Source organism: Oncorhynchus kisutch, linkage group LG25 (assembly GCF_002021735.2).
Source record: "Oncorhynchus kisutch isolate 150728-3 linkage group LG25, Okis_V2, whole genome shotgun sequence".
NCBI lineage: Eukaryota > Metazoa > Chordata > Actinopteri > Salmoniformes > Salmonidae > Oncorhynchus > Oncorhynchus kisutch.
Genome location: NC_034198.2, coordinates 19,435,641 through 19,452,325, shown reverse-complemented (window position 1 = coordinate 19,452,325; position 16,685 = coordinate 19,435,641). Strand labels below are relative to the sequence as shown.

The window sequence follows — 16,685 nt, the reverse complement described above, 5'->3', positions numbered from 1 at the left end:
AACCAAAGTATTGTGATAACATAGTATTGTGAGGCCCCTGTCAATTTCCAGCCCTACATGACATGATATCTCAACTTACTCGTGCTGCCTGCATATCTCCTCTATGTCTGCGTTCTCTGTGTTGCTGTTGGACTTGCGGGCCTTGTCCAGCTCCTTCTCCAGCTCCGACCGGTGTGCGTTCTTCATTGCCTCGATCGCTGGGCCAACCAAAACAAAGAAAGTTGTTATTGGGGGAGAGCTCTGGCATAGCTGGACCATCTGCTAACTAAAAAAACGAAATCAAATCAAATTGTATTTGTCACATGCAGGTGTAGACATTACAGTGAAATGCTTACTTACAAGCCCTTAACCAACAATGCATTTCAAGAAATAGAGTTAAGAAAATTTCGTTGCATTACAACCTCTAATTTAAATGGATATTTATTTGGATTTCATGTAATGGACATACACAAGAGTCCAAATTGGCGAAGAGAATTTAAAAAACTTTTTTCAAAAAATAAAATAAAATAATAATAATTGAAAAGTGGTACGTACATGTGCAACCAATTATCTTCAGAAGTCACATAATTAGTTAAATAAAGTCCACCTGTGTGCAGTCTAAATGTCACATGATCTGTCACATGATCTCAGTATATATACACCTGTTCTGAAAGGCCCCAGAGTCTGCAATACCACTAAGTAAGGGGCACCGCCAAGCAAGCAGCACCATGAAGACCATGGAGCTCTCCAAACAGGTCAGGGACAAAGTTGTGGAAAAGTACAGATCAGGGTTGGGTTATAAAATAATATAAGAAACTTTGAACATCCCACGGAGCACCATTAATTAAATCCATTATTAAAAAATTGAAAGAATATGGCACCACAACAAACCTGCCAAGAGAGGGCCGCCCACCAAAACTCACAGACCAGGCAAGGAGGGCATTAATCAGAGAGGCAACAAAGAGACCAAAGATAACTCTGAAGGAGCTGCAAAGCTCCACAGTGGAGATTGAAGTATCTGTCCATAGAACCACTTTAAGCCGTACACTCCACGGAGCTGGGCTTTACGGAAGAGTAGCCAGAAAAAAGCCATTGCTTAAAGAAAAAAAATCAGAAAACACATTTGGTGTTTGCCAAAAGGCCCCCAGAACACCATCCTCACAGTTAAGCATGGTGGTGGCAGCATCATGCTGTGGGGATGTTTTTCCATCGGCAGGGACTGGGAAACCTGTCAGAATTGAAGGAATGATGGATGGTGCTAAATACAGAGACATTTTTGAGGGAAACATGTTTCAGTCTTCCAGATATTTGAGACTGGAACGGAGGTTCACCTTCCAGCAGGACATTGACCCTAAGCATACTGCTAAAGCAACACTCGAGTGGTTTAAGGGGAAACATTGACATGTCTTGGAATGGCCCAGTCAAAGCCCAGACCTCAATCCAACTGAGAATCTGTGGTATGACCTAAAGATTGCAGTACACCAGCGGAACCCATCCAACTTGAAGGAGCTGGAGAAGTTTTGCCTTGAAGAATGGGCAAAAATCCCAGTGGCTAGATGTGCCAAGCTTATAGAGTCATACTCCAAGAGACTTGCAGCTGTAATTGCTGCATTAGGTGGCTCTACAAAGTATGGATTTTGGGGAGGTGAATAGTTACGCACGCTCAAGTTCTGTTTCTTTGTCTTTGTTATTTGTTTCAAAATAAAACATATTTTGCATCTTCAAAATTATCCAAACCTTCCCCCCCAAAAATCTATTTTAATTCCAGGTTGTAAGGCAATAAAATAGGAAAAATGCCAAGGGGGGTGAATACTTTCACAAGCCACTGTATATACAGGGGGTACCGGTACAGAGTCAATGTGCAGGGGTACAGGTTAGTCTAGCTAATTTGTACGTAGGGGTAAAGTGACTATGCATAGATAATAAACAGCGAGTAGCAGCAGTGTATAAACAAAGGGGGGGGGGGGGGGGGCAATGTAAATAGTCTGGGTGGCCAGCTGGAGCCTTTTGGACCTTGACTTGGCGCTCCGGTACTGCTTGCCGTGCGGTAACAGAGAGAACAGTCTATGCCCCAAAAAAGTGGTAACTGTGTTTGAAAGAAAAATCCACTATTTTAAAGCAGAGCCCAAAGACCATGTTAACTCACAATTATGGGTTTGCAAACACAAGTGAACAAAATACTTAATGTTAGCCTGATGCTACTGCTAGCAATATGATTACTAAGGTGCTAATGCTGATAGCTATCGTAATTACTACTGACCTGCTATGGTAGCGGCAGTCTCCTCGGCTAGCAGCCTCTCCTTTTCCTCGTGTAGGTTTTCCAGCTCTCTCTGGTGTTTCCTCTGCAGCTCGTCGATCACCTTCTGGTGGGAATCCTCCATGGCAGTAAAGCCCCTCTCACAGGTGGCCTATTAATGGAGGGTAATGTGGGAAAAGTGAGTCCACATGCAACCATAAGCTAGGGCCAAGAGTTTTTCCTGTCAGACCATGTGCCATGACTATGAAAAACTCTTGACCCTAGTTATAGTGTATAGAGGGCCATAACATGTTTTCCTGGACAAGAAACTCTGGATCTAGTTAAAGCCAATCAACTCTGATCCAGATCTTGTCCAGTTCAGGAAAAACTCCTGGCCCTAGCATCAACCATTGCTGACCATCCATTCATTGACACTGATCACTGATGACAAACACCGAGCAAGCTACTGCACATTTAGCCATGAGCAACATAAGCGTATGGTACAAAGTGTTAAGAAAATCACAGAATACACAATATGTTAAAGGAATGCTTAGGCAGCGAGAACGTCATGTGATTGAGAAGGCTGTGTTCTGTAGCCTAATTATCCCTGCAACAGTAAAGGTATTCAACCACTTGCCAGGTTTTTAGCTAAGTAAACTCTGGGCCACTTGCAAATAAAACACCTATTACAAATGTAGTTAATGTCTAGTGTGATATTGTTTGCGGTCTGGGGCGGCGGGTAACCTTGTGGTGAAGACTGTTGGGCCAGTAACCGAAAGGTTGCTGTTTTGAAACCCCGAGCTGACAAAGTGAAAAATCTGCTTCTGTGCCCTTGAGCAAGGCACTTAACCCTAATTGCTCCTGTAAGTCACTAAATGACTAAAATGTAAAGGTCTATCATTTGAAAAACCTATAATCTGTTACCATTGAACAAAATTGTTACCATTGAACAAAATAGAATGTAGGAGGTTAAGATGAGACCAAACAAAACAATGGATAATAGGCTGATTCTGTGGGGACAGACAGTGGAATCTGATGTGTCGTCATCGTGATGTGGCAGGGCCAGCCTGTCTGTGGATTGCCTTTCAGTAGTATAGACCAGAGTTAACCCCAAACTTGGTCCCGGGGCCCCACCGGGTGTAGGGCTGGACGATATATCGAAGTAATTTGATTCATTCTAATGTATGCTTTTGCTCGATATTCCAAATGCCTGTATTTCAGAATCAAGTTTTATTGTATTTCTCTTTTTTTGCATTTATGTCCGCGTGTTCTCATGTTGTCGTTTTGGTCTCGTTCGCTCCTTCTGTGCACCTTCCCATTACACCAGAGATCTGTATATACTATAAAATCCACCACAAACAATGGGAGTCGTTGGCCCAAAGGCGGGAAGGCAGGCGACAAGCTAAGGATCAAAATAAGCGCATAGGGCTTATTTTGGACTGATTCTGTCCAGAGTGAAACCTCCAGGTTTGCTTCTTTGTCCCTAGCCCCTCCCCTCCCACTCACAACAACAAAGATGAGAGATCACTTCTTCCTCTCTGACAAATGGTTTCAACTCGTTACACGGAGACATTAATTTACTGTAATAGAGAAGATAAACTTTCGAACCATACCTTGTTTGTTTCAACTCCACAAATGTCGAGAAGAACAAATACTACTAAAACGTATGTACCAATGAACATTCATTCTGGAAATGTAATGCTCAGTACCACATATCGATAGCAGCCTTGAACTCAAATAAAGATTGTTATACTAGCTGTTTAGTCTGTGTTTTATAAATGTGCAATAAGTATAAAACAAATATAAGGAACTGGCAACTCATTCTCATAAAAAAAAGGAGGCCACTTGATTTCAGCATCTGAACCATATGGACAGGCTAGCATGCTTTTCAAACAGTTGGTGAAAGACAGAAGGTTGTGTTAATAACAGTTCAACTTTTTGGCCTTGAATTCAGAGCTTGTGAAATGATAGTTCGATCCAAGTGCTTGGGCTTGAGGTGTTCATTTTCTATAATGCCTGCTACATTATTAGTGAATGTGCATTATGCATGGTTCTGGTTACATTTAAAGTGACAAAAAACAGGTACAACTATTTTTGATAAAATAATTAAATTATAAGTGTATATTATGGTTGTGGAAGGTATATATTCAGCATAGGTTCTGGATAATATGGAGTTGGTCTTTTTCCAAATCGGGCTATCTTCTGTATACCACCCCTACAGTACCTTGTCACAACACAACTGACTGGCTCAAACGCATAAAGGAAAGAAATTCCACAAATGAACTTTTAACAAGGCACACCTGTTAATTGAATTGCATTCCAGGTGACTACATCATTAAGCTGGTTGAGAGAACGCCAAGTGTGCAAAGCTGTCAAGGCAAAGGGTGGCTAATTTGAAGAATCTCAAATATAAAATATATTTAGATTTGTTAAACACTTCTTTGGTTACGACATGATTCCATGTGTTATTTCATAGTTTCGATGTTTTCACTACTATTCTACAAAGTAGAAAATAGTTTTAAAAAATAAAGAAAAACTCTGAAATGAGTAGCTGTGTCCAAACATTTGACTGGGACTGTATATCGTGAATCGGCCATAAGTTTGAGAAAATGTATATGAGTTTTAGACCTTATCGCTCAGCCCTACCTGGGTGCATATTTTTATTCCCCCCCCCCCTAGCACTACACAGCGGATTCAAATAATCAAAGCTTGATGATGAGTTGAGTATTTGAATCAGTTGTGTAGTGCTGGGACAAAAGCCGAAACGTGCCCCATGGGGAGGTCCCAGGACTGAGTTTGGGAAACCTTGATATAGAGAAAGGAGGCTGGGGAGAGGAGGGGGGGGAATCCTGATCAACACGGCTTTAGAGAGAGCCATTCACAATGCTATTATAATTACAGTGCATGTTTCCACAAGAGGGGATTTGAATAGCCTTCCGACCAGCTCGACCCAAAACCTACTTCCGTCCTCTATTCAGCACTGCTAATCCGAGTACTCAGTCAACGGTGCTGTCCTATGCTCCCTTCTCTAGCCAAAGTCTGTTTTCACAAGGATAAGTCCCCAGTGCTCGGGAAACTGGCCCAGATGGGAACGAACTGAGAGACTGAGAGTGAGCCAGCTTCCTGGCTGGATATACAGTTGAAGTCGGAAGTTTACATACACTTAGATTGTGTGGGGTCATTAAAACTAGTTTTTCAACCACTCCACAAATTTTTTGTTAGCAACCCACTGTTTTGGCAAGTCGGCTGGACATCTACTTTGTGCATGACAAGTAATTTTTCCAACAATTGTTTACAGACAGATTATTTCACTTATAATTCACTGAATCACAATTCCAGTGGGTCAGAAGTTTACCTACACTAAGTTGACTGTGCCTTTAAACCGCTTGGATAATTCCAGAAAATGATGTCATGGCTTTAGAAGCTTCTGATTGACTCAAATGATGTCAATTAGCCTATTGGATGTATACCTGTGGATGTATTTCAAGGTCTACCTTCAAACTCAGTGCCTCTTTGCTTGACATCATGGGAAAATTTAAATAAATCAGCCAAGACCCCAGAAAAAGAATTGTAGACCTCCACAAGTCTGATGCATCCTTGCATCCACGCCTGAAGGTACCACGTTCATCTATACAAACAATAGTACGCAAGTATAAACACCATGGGACCAAGCAGCCGTCATACCGCTCAGGAAGGAGACGCGTTCTGTCTCCTAGACATGAGATGAACGTACAACAGCAAAGGACCTTGTGAAGATGCTGGAGGAAACATGTACAAAAGTATCTATATCCACAGTAAAACGGGTCCTATATCGACATAACCTGACAGGCAGCTCAGCAAGGAAGAAACCACTGCTCTAAAACTGCCAAAAAAAAGCCAGACTACAGTTTGCAACTGCACACGGGGACAAAGATCATACTTTTTAGAGAAATGTCCTCTGGTCTGATGAAACAAAAATAGAACTGTTTGGCCATAATGACCATCGTTGTGTTTGGAGGAAAAGGGGGGAGGCTTGCAAGCCGAAGAACACCATTCCAACCATGAAGCACGGGGGTGGCAGCATCATGTTGTGTGGTGCTTTGCTGCAGGAGGGACTGGTGCACTTCATAAAATGTATGCAAATTGAAACAACATCTCAAGACATCAGTCAGGAAGCTGAAGCTTGGTCGCAAATGGGTCTTCCAAATGGACAATGACACCAAGCATGCTTCCAAAGTTGTGGCAAAATGGCTTAAGGACAACAAAGTCAAGGTATTGGAATGGCCATCCCAAAGCCCTGACCTCAATCCTATAGAAAAGTTGTGGGCAGAACGGAAAAATCTTGTGCAAGCAAGGAGGCCTACAAACCTGATTCCGTTACATCAGCTCTGTCAGGAGGAATGGGCCAAAATTCACCCAACTTATTGTGGGAAGCTTGTGGAAGGCTACCCAAAACGTTTGACCCACGTTAAACAATATAAAGGCAATGCTACCAAATACTAATTGAGTGTGTGTAAACTTCTGATCCACTGGGAATGTGATGAAAGAAATAAAAGCTGAAATAAATCACTACATTTCACATTCTTAAAATAAATTGGTGATCCTAACTAACCTAAAACAGGGAATTGTTACTTGGATTAAATGTCAGGAATTGTGAACAACTAAGTTTAAATGTACTTGGCTAAGGTGTATGTAAACTTCCGACTAACTGTATGGGGACACTTCCTGTTGTGACTTCACAACAAGCAACACGTGCCCTTTGTTTAGTGTGTGTGTGGACCATTTCCTGTTTAATGGGGTGGCTGGTGTATAGTATACAACTACACTATTGAGAAATTTGCAAACAAAGTGTGGGTCTAACTGTGGAAATGTGCTGTTCAAGGGATGAAACCTGTCCTGCACACACAGCAGCCATCTATGACCAGGAAGAGCACTGCTACTGCACAAATACCTGGCTACCACCTGTCCATCCCTGTACACAACAACAATACAAAGATTATATCACCGGCAGCAACAAAATACATGGAATAGCATATGTCTTGCATTTCATGTCATCTGTGCATCCAACTGTGTCGTAAACATGACTCGAAGATCTGCATGTAACTGCCAAAATAAAGAAAACACCAACATAGTCTCAACAAGTGTCTTAATAGGTTGTTGGGACACCACAAGCTTACAGAACAGCTTCAGTGTGCATTGACATATATTCTACAAGCGTCTGGAACTCTATTGGAGGAATGCGATACCATTCTTTCATGAGAAATTCCATAATTTGTAGTTTGTTGATGGTGGTGAAAAACGCTGTCTTAGACGCCACTCCAGAATCTCCATTAAGATTAAATTGGGTTGAGATCTGGTTACCGAGAAGCTTCTTTCAAAGTGACAGATCTCTTCTTACAGTCATGCTAGCCAAAATAATGGGCAACTGGGCATTTTATACATGACCCCATGTTAAATGCTTAATTAACTCAATAAGCACACCTGTGTAGAAGCACCTGCTTTCAAAATACATTGCATCTCTAATTTACTTAAGTGTTTCCTTTATTTTGGAAGTTACATGCATGTTTCTTTCCTGAGGTTTTACAACCCATGCCATCTGCTTAGAAACTCTATTTAAGACTAATAAACACATGCAGAAAACAACAGCTCTTAAAACTATTCATATACAGTCGTGGTCAAAAGTTGAGAATGAAAATTCATATTTGTGTCAAAGTCTGCTGCCTCAGTTTGTATGATGGCAATTTTCATATACTCCAGAATGTTATGAAGAGTGATAAGATGAATTGCAATTAATTGCAAAGTCCCTCTTTGCTATACAAATGAACTGAATCCCCCAAAAACATTTCCACCGCATTTCAGCCCTGCCACAAAAGGACCAGCTGACATCATGTCAATGATGCTCTTGTTAACACAGGTGTGAGTGTTGATGAGGACAAGGCTGGAGATCACTCTGTCATGCTGATTGAGTTCGAATAACAGACTGGAAGCTTCAAAAGGAGGGTGGTGCTTGGAACCATTGTTCTTCCTCTGTCAACCATGGCTACCTGCAAGGAAACACGTGCCGTCATCATTGCTTTGCACAAAAAGAGCTTCACAGGCAAGGATATTGCTGCCAGTAAGACTGCACCTAAATCAACCATTTCTCAGATCATCAAGAACTTCAAGGAAAGCGGTTCAATTGTTGTGAAGAAGGCTTCAGGGCGCCCAAGAAAGTGCAGCAAGCATCAGGACAGTCTCCTATAGTTGATTCAGTTGCGGGATTGGGGCACCACCAGTACAGAGCTTGCTCAGGAATGGCAGCAGGCACGTGTGAGTGCATCTGCACACACAGTAAGGCGAAGACTTTTGGAGGATGGCCTGGTGTCAAGAAGGGAAGCAAAGAAGCCACTTCTCTCCAGGAAAATCATCAGGGACAGACTGATATTCTGCAAAAGGTACAGGGATTGGACTGCGGGTAAAGTAATTTTCTCTGATGAATCACCTTTCTGATTGTTTAGGGCATCTGGAAAAAAGCTTGTCCGGAGAAGACAAGGTGAGCGCTACCATTAGTCCTGTCATGCCAACAGTAAAGCATCCTGAAGCCATTCATGTGTGGGGTTGCTTCTCAGCCAAGGGAGTGGGCTCACTCACAATTTTGCCTAAGAACACAGCCGTGGATAAAGAATGGTACCAACACATCATCAGAGAGCAACTTCTACCAACCATCCAGGAACAGTTTGGTGACGAACAATGCCTTTTCCAGCATGATGGAGCACCTTGCCATAAGGCAAAAGTGATAACTAAGTGGCTTGGGGAAAAAAACATGGATATTTTGGGTCCATGGCCAGGAAACTCCCCAGACCTTAATCTCATTGAGAACTTGTGGTCAATCTTCAAGAGGTGGGTGGACAAACAAAACCCCACAAATTCTGACGAACTCCAAGCATTGATTATGCAAGAATGGACTGCCATCAGTCAGGATGTGGCCCAGACATTAATTGACAGCATGCCAGGGCAGATTGCAGAGGTTTTGAAAAAGAAGGGTCAACACTGCAAATATTGACTCTTTGCATCAACTTCATATAATTGTCATTAAAAGCCTTTGACACGTATGAAATGCTTGTAATAATACTTCAGTATTCCATAGTAACATCTGACAAAAATATCTAAAGACACTGAAGCAGCAGACGTTGTGGAAATTAAATATTTGTGTCATTCTCAAAACTTTTGGCCACGACTGTACAGCTGGAGCCTGATCATAAATTACGTGTTTAATTCTAATACACATCTACAACATAATGTGATCTAGAGAGACCATGAAAATGGAGGAAAACATTTTTACCAGGAAATACTCTGTAGTCAAAATATATACAAACATTGGATCTACGACATATGGAAACATCTGGGTAACTATACGTTTACATACAGTACCCAAGATTCTGGGTAGATGATCATCAGGGAATGACTTGTGGTTAGTAAACTTTTCAGTTGCGATTAGATCTTGCTTTACATTTCTTCCTTCTAAGTGTTACTTTTCTAAAAAAGTAATTAGTCTAAGCTTCAAGTATTCTACAATGTTTTTGAATGCCTGTCAATTACCATGAATTGTTAATCAGCAAGTCAGGGGGGGAAAGTTGAACATTTATAGCCAGTTAAAGCAACATCACAACATCAAAGACAAAAAGGTAAGCCCCATGCATCTTCAAATGCAGCTGATTTCATCCTCAAGAAAAAAAGCAATATATCCACCTCATTACCCAAATCATGTGTCTGTTGAAGATAACTCAATAGTTAGACAGCTTTAAAAGGGGTTCAACCATTTGTCTTTGACACTTCTAATATACAACGCCTATTGAAGAAAGGAATCTGTAATCAAGCACATCAAACTGTGCCTTCTGAGGAACTCATTTCATCAGCAACTATACTTTATGGTATGATAAGGGGCAATTTAGCATTGGATGTGAAAATATGCTAACAGACACTATATAACATGACTTAAAAAAATCAATTCTGTCAGCCTGACTTTCCTGTGACTGTCGGACAGGTTCTGGTAAGTCTCTCTAGGCAGATAGGTTGCCTCCAACATTAACAATGTTCCAGTTGCCCTAGGTCTGGGAGTTCTCGTTAACTAACCTTGTCCTGTGAAACAAAATGGGTTCCTCAGCACAAAACTAGTGTCAACAACCACATGCACTGAACAGTGAATTAGTCAACCATGCAACATTGGATGATACTGTTTTACAAAGAAAAGGAAAGCAGAGTGAGCAGAGCAGGGTTAGAGGGGAAAGGGGGGTAAGGGCAGGTCGGAAGGGGTCGGGGAGGGTGGGGGTTGCCACAAGGAGGCAGAAGGCATCACGGACGGAGGAACAGCAAGTACAAGGAATGGCTTCCACCTTCAGATTCTCCAGGTCTTTGTCGTATTTCAGCCGGAGGGTAGCTGCGTCGCCCTGGCGCTCCCTCCGCTTAATCTCTTCCGTCATGGTTGAGACCTGGGCCACCAGATCCTGGATTTGCTTCTTGAGGGCGGAGGTTGTGGAGGTCTCAGGGGACATGGTCCCATCCTCTGCCCCAGTGAGATAGCTTCCTCCTGGGGTGACATCCATCTGGTGGTGGAGCTTCTCCAGCAGAACACTCCTCTCCATCTCCTGTTTCTTCTTCAGGTTCTCCATGCAGACAGTCAGAGAGTCGATCTCCTTCACGTTCTCTTCACGTTCTAGACGCAATATCTCGGCCACCTTTGCCACTTCCTGTCGAAGCTTTTCTGTTTCCTGTGCGTAGACGTCCTTGATCTCCCGCAGCTCCAGCTTGTGCTTGGCCACCATGTCCTGTAGCTGAATGGCCTTGTCCAGGGAGTCAATGGGCTCTCCTTCGATCTGAATGTGTGTTATTGGTCTAGTATCTTCACTCATAGGACTTTCAAGGCTGGACAGATAATTCTGTATATCCGCCATTTTGGATTGTAGATCTCGGTTCAGTTCTCTCAGTTGAGAGCAGGTGGCACAGTCGGAGTTGCCAATCGGACGTTTTTCAAGTATTGTTTCTTTCAGCTCTTTCTCGTGTTGGAACTTCAGCCTGCTGATGAGATAGGACATGTGGGCTTCTGTGGCGGCATCTTCAAGGTGCTCAGACCATTGTTTCTTTAGTTTGCTGGAATCAAAGCTAGCTAGGACCAAGGACAGGAGCCTGTCATTAGTGGACGTCTCAATGGTGGAGGCAATTAGGTTCAATAAAAACACCTTATCTTGCAATGCCTCTGTTAAATCTTTCAAAATGAGAGTGTTGGTGTCGTTATCAAGCCAGCTGGACCAATTCAAAAGGTCTGCTTCCATGGTCTGTGCAGTCCCAGTCATCTCATTATCAACTTCCATCTTTGGTCGAGGACAAATTCTGTTCATCAACAGCAACATGCTCTTCTCAGCTACCATACGCTCTGCCACACGCCTTTCAAAACTACATGCACTTTCACCTTCCGTCTCGCCTGGGTTAACCTCTACAGCACTTAACAGACGACTACAGAACTCTGCCTCGAATACCAACCTTTTCCTTACTCTCTGACTTACTTCATCCGGCTCCTCTTCAAAGGACCCAAGGCAGTCTGTGATATGTAAAGTGCTTTTCAGATCAATTAGTGTTTTGTCCACACTAATATCTACCTTCGCTAACACCTCTAATACCTGCCTAAGGGCCTCAGACTTCATCTTTACCCCACCTACTAATTGCTTTATAACACTTTCGTCTACTACCTGCCTCTCACTTGTCTGCATCAACTCTTCACTAACATTCACTTCTTGCTCCCCCCGAGCTGACTTTGCCTCTACCTCTAACTTTGCTCGCAACATCCTAATCTCATTCTCTGCCTCTACAAGTTTCTGACTTTGGAGTCTCTCAGATTCCTGGTTTCTAGTTTTAAGTTCAACCGTCTGAGCTTGAAGTTCTCTACAAAGATGCTGTGTGGACTGAAGGAGCGCTTCCTTTTCTAAGAGCTTGGCCTCTGTGGCCTCCAGCTGCTCTTTGAGTTTCTCCTTAGGGGGCTCATCGTCAACTTCCTTGGCCATTTGGAATCCCAGACCTTTGAGAGTGGCCTCTTTCAGCTGCAGTCTTCTCTCCGTGTCATTCAGGCTGTTTCCTAGCACCTCCAAGGTGACCAGCGCCTCATGAAGCTTCACAGACTTCTCATTCAGCTCACGCTCATAGAACTCCCTGTCGATAGCGTGGGCTTCGCTCTCCGCTAGTCTGGCCCTAACTCCGTTCAGCTCCTCTAGGACCAGTAGGTGCTGTTTCCCGCCTTGCAGGTTGATTAGCTCAGCTTTAAGCCTATCTATCTCCCTGTCTGCCTCAGTTAGTTGGTTCACTATCTCCTGATAGCGCTGGTGCAGTGCTCCATTTTCGCTCGTTAGAAGTTCAACCCTCTGGGACAAAGTCCTGATTGTGATCTCGTGGCTTTCAGAGTGCTCTTCATTTTGACACGGCGGTCCATAAGAGCTCTTCAGGCTCTCCACCTTCTGCTTCTGAACCCTTCCCAGCATGTCTTCCATGGTCAGGAGTCGTGATTCGTAATTGTGGATGCTTTCGCCCGCCCTGGCCAAGCTCTTCCTCATAATCTCGTTCTCTACCTCCTGCTGATACTTCCAGCTCTGCAAGAGCCTCTCGCAGCTACCCCTTTCTCCTATATCCTGACTACCCTCCAGACTGAATTCACTGTGAGATCCTAGCAATCTATCCAGTCCCTTTAGAGTCAGGAGCTTTCCTGAGATCAAGTCCTCTAACTCTTGAATAACGTCTGCACTATCTTTGATCAAAACGCTGACGGTCTTTTCGACGGGTGGCTTTGACGGAGGCAGGCTGTTCAGAAGGGCTGTTTGGGGGTCGGGAAGGTAAGGTTCCTTGATGGAGAGGTGAGAAAGCGAGAGTCCAAGCTGTGCCTGCATATTGCGCTTTTTCAGTTCTTGTAGCTGCAGGAGCTCTTTGGTCTCCTGGTACTTCCTTGCTAAGCTCTGAGCTTGTGAATGAACCAGTTCTGGCCTCTTCGTCTGGGGCTCGATATCAGCCTCCAGAACCAAAGGGAGATCCAGCTTGGAAAAGGGGACCAGACAGTTGGTTAACACACACAGCGGGGTGAAAAAGGCTAGCTAAAATATTTTAGGTAATCCATTAATTATTTCACTCTGGATTCATAGAAATTAAACATGATGAAATCATAATAATTATAATTTTGACTACAAAATTATGTAACTAAACATAATGATTAAAAACATTACAGAGGTAGAACCCAGCTTCTATCATTTGGCTAAATTATTAGAATTAGAGCAATGGAAAGAGATTTAATGGCCACGGTTAGTGAATCACAAAAGAGCATGCACATGAAATGGTTTAGAGTTATTTCATGGGGTAAGTAATGCAAAATTAGTGCTAGCTAGGTGGTTTACTTAGAGATGAGTGGCATACCAGGTCCTAGGAATAAACAACGTTCTTGAAATCTCCTTTTTCTGAACTCTTCGTGTCTTTCACAAAAACAGAAACATTTCTCAAAAGGCACTCATCAAATTGCATCACATTGCGTAATTGCAAATGTAACAATGCAGGTACAATGTATGGTTCCAGTAAAACCCACAACATGAACAGGAAATGTATTACTTTCCTTTCTTATGAGGATGTCAATGCCCAGTTTTGAAGGCTTCAGCAAAAACGCAAAGGTCAGCATAAATTGCCTACATTCCCTCTCTCCCTCTCGAAACATCATAGCCATCAACTCAAACATTTCAGTCCCCTTTTAACTGAATCTAATTTTGATTGTTACACAAACTATCCAAAAAAATAAAAAATGTCTTTGATAACCTCAACAGATTTACACAATATGTGGTGAGGAATTAAAAAAGCTGCAATTCACCCACCATACGGACAGATTATCACCTCTCTCTTTTTCCCCTCATTCAGACACACACACGCAAAATCCAATAGACAACTAACACCTGCATAATGGTATGGCTCACACATCAGTTAAAAGAGAAATGGATGGTCGGAACAGTGGTTATTAAAATATGAAATGCATGCAAAACAATTCATAATGAGACAAGCCGAAAAGGTTTTATACAGTTCTGAGCCAAAAAAGTAATCATTTCAACAACTATGGCTGTACTGTTGAAGTCCTAGTGGCCTAATGCATTCATGCCATTTACACCATTACAGGAACGTTGATAAGGAAACGTATCCATCTAATGTTAATCATTAATTGAATGCATCATGTTCAATACACTAGCATGAGTTCATGAAATCTGTCCTACATCTAAAAAAACAACAGCAAGAGGGGATGAAGAACCAGAAGAAGCTGTAAAAAGGAGTCAGAAAAACAAGATCTTCATGTTTCTCCTCACATGCAATGAACGGACTCATGCAAAGGCACATTCTGGAGCTGGTTTGTAGCTTTGATGTCAGTCAGTTTGATGTTTTCTCACAATAAAAATACAACATGCAAAGGAGGTTACGAAATGGAAGAAGAACGCACAGTTCAATCTGTACTTTGAGTTGATGAAATCGTAGCTCAGGTATGAACTCAACACGACTGCCTCTAGAGACTAAAACAGCTCTGAGGATGAGGAGGTGGAGGAGAAGAAGAAGCAGCTAGAGCTGTGGGGCTTACCGGGGAGATATATCCGGTGCGGACGTGCTGCTCTCTCTCCAGAGCAGTCTTCAGCTGGACCTCCAGATTGTGTTTGTGCTGGTTGGAGTTGACCAGCTGCTGGTGACAGCTCTCCAACTGCACCTTCAGCTCTTCTACCTGTGAGAGGCACCACAGAACGGACAAGGTGAAAATGAGGAAACACAGGAGAGCACTGATCAAGAACCCAATCTTTTACATTGCATTGATCTCGGTTCAAGTGAACCACATGCGCACTCACATACACATGTACACAAAACCCATATTCACCCCTTTCTTGTAGCTCTCCAGCAGTTTCTCCAGCTCGGCCGTCTCCCTGGTCTGCAGTGTCGAGGGCAGAGGTACCCTCCTCTCATCCCTGATGGGTGTCTGCTCCACCTGCTGCCAGTGCTGCTCGATCTCCTCCTCCACCTTCTGCTGCCTCTCCAGGGAGGGGGGACCCCCACTCTCACCCCCAGGGCTGCCTTCACTCCCTCCCCCACTCTCATAGTCCATTCTCCCAACCTCGGAGCCTGCTGGTTGGTCCACGGAGGAACTAGTCACAGACTCATACCTCCTCCTTCGTTCTTCCCGCCTCTGGCTCCGATCGGGATCTCCTAGGTCAGTCTGCAGGGGCTCGGCCTCCTGGGCCCGCTGCTGAGCCAGAGCCTGGGCAATGGGTCGGAACTCGGCCCAGTCGAAGGTCTTGGAACGGCCCTCTCGCCGGCGCTCGCGGGCCCGACTTTTCTTGGGGCCTGGCCCTGGCTCCCGCTCCATGGACGAGGCTTCGGAGGAAAGGGAGTCCTGGGTCACGTCGGGCCGAACCAGTCCCTCCAGTGGGGAGAAGGAGCCGTGGTTGCTTGCCACATCCGGAGCAGTGGAGGGTCTGACATTTTTCATGACAGCCTGGATCCAGTTCCTCCTTATGCCTGCAGTCATGGCCGACAGAGTGTGCATTCCCTCCTGGGTCTGAGGAGGACAGTTGGGGCGTTAGATTCAAACTGTGCTATTAACTGCTGCACTATTTCGGTGATAGTAAAAGGGGTGTGTTACATCCCTACATTGAAGAGCTTTTAAATAATAATTTAAAAAAGTGAATACATAAATGCAAATCATTGTTATTACATAAAGATAAATCGGAGGTTGTACGCGAGTGATTGGGGCTTACATGTATCTGGAAGCCGTAGTTGCGTTGAGCCTGGTATTCAGTGACATTATAACACGTAGACAGGTCTATTTCCCCGTCCAGATCTGAAGCCTGCAATACAGCAACATTACAGATGATGGAAAAAATATCAGGAAGACAGAATAGACTCTTATCAGCACTGCAGGAGTTGGAGAATATACATTTTTTAACTGGGTACTTACGAAGATATCAATAGGAAACCAAAACTGTATTGGCAAACATGTATTCCATCTCTTTAAAGATAACTACTGCCATTGCTGCTGTTGGTGGTCACAGTTAAACTAGGACGACTGACCAGTCTAGGTGGATTGAAAAATAGGTCACCTCTTCAGCAATGGAGTCCTTGTAGTATCCGAGGCTGTGGTCTGTCAGTACGAACCAATACTTCTTCCACTGTTCACAAAAGGAGAGAGGGAACACAGGTCAGAGTTCACTGGGAATACAGAAACTGTTCTGTTACTGCTGTAGACGGAGCAAAAAAACATACATTTAGTGCCAGAAACTAAGAATAATTAGGAGCTTGGCTTCTGTGTGCAATACACACAGCAAAGACAAAGACAAGAACAAACCCCTATGACAGCAGAGGAGACTGAAGTGATGTTGGTAGCCCTCTGAAAAGTAACGATTTCTATGAAAGCTTAATGTTAATTTAGACTGTAATATAGCGTTGGAGCATCAGTCTACACAATAAA

At 43.4% G+C, this 16,685-nt stretch overlaps 1 protein-coding gene across 6 annotated transcripts in view; it reads right to left on the bottom strand.

Moving 5' to 3' along the window:
• The window catches only part of LOC109870200 (myosin phosphatase Rho interacting protein), a 74,206-nt gene that overhangs the window by 8,400 nt on the left and 49,121 nt on the right, over nucleotides 1–16,685 (bottom strand). For 3 of the 6 annotated variants that reach the window (XM_020460607.1, XM_020460606.1, XM_031804560.1), the window contains exons 10-16: nucleotides 16,318–16,386; nucleotides 15,976–16,065; nucleotides 15,099–15,776; nucleotides 14,811–14,948; nucleotides 10,567–13,245; nucleotides 2,240–2,387; nucleotides 80–197 (exon numbers count right to left, since the gene is read on the bottom strand). In XM_020460607.1, coding sequence (XP_020316196.1) covers nucleotides 80–197; nucleotides 2,240–2,387; nucleotides 10,567–13,245; nucleotides 14,811–14,948; nucleotides 15,099–15,776; nucleotides 15,976–16,065; nucleotides 16,318–16,386 — 3,920 coding nt within the window. The remainder of the gene's footprint in view (nucleotides 1–79; nucleotides 198–2,239; nucleotides 2,388–10,566; nucleotides 13,246–14,810; nucleotides 14,949–15,098; nucleotides 15,777–15,975; nucleotides 16,066–16,317; nucleotides 16,387–16,685) is intronic. The other 3 variants (XM_031804562.1, XM_031804561.1, XM_020460608.2) reach the window with 1 other exon arrangement.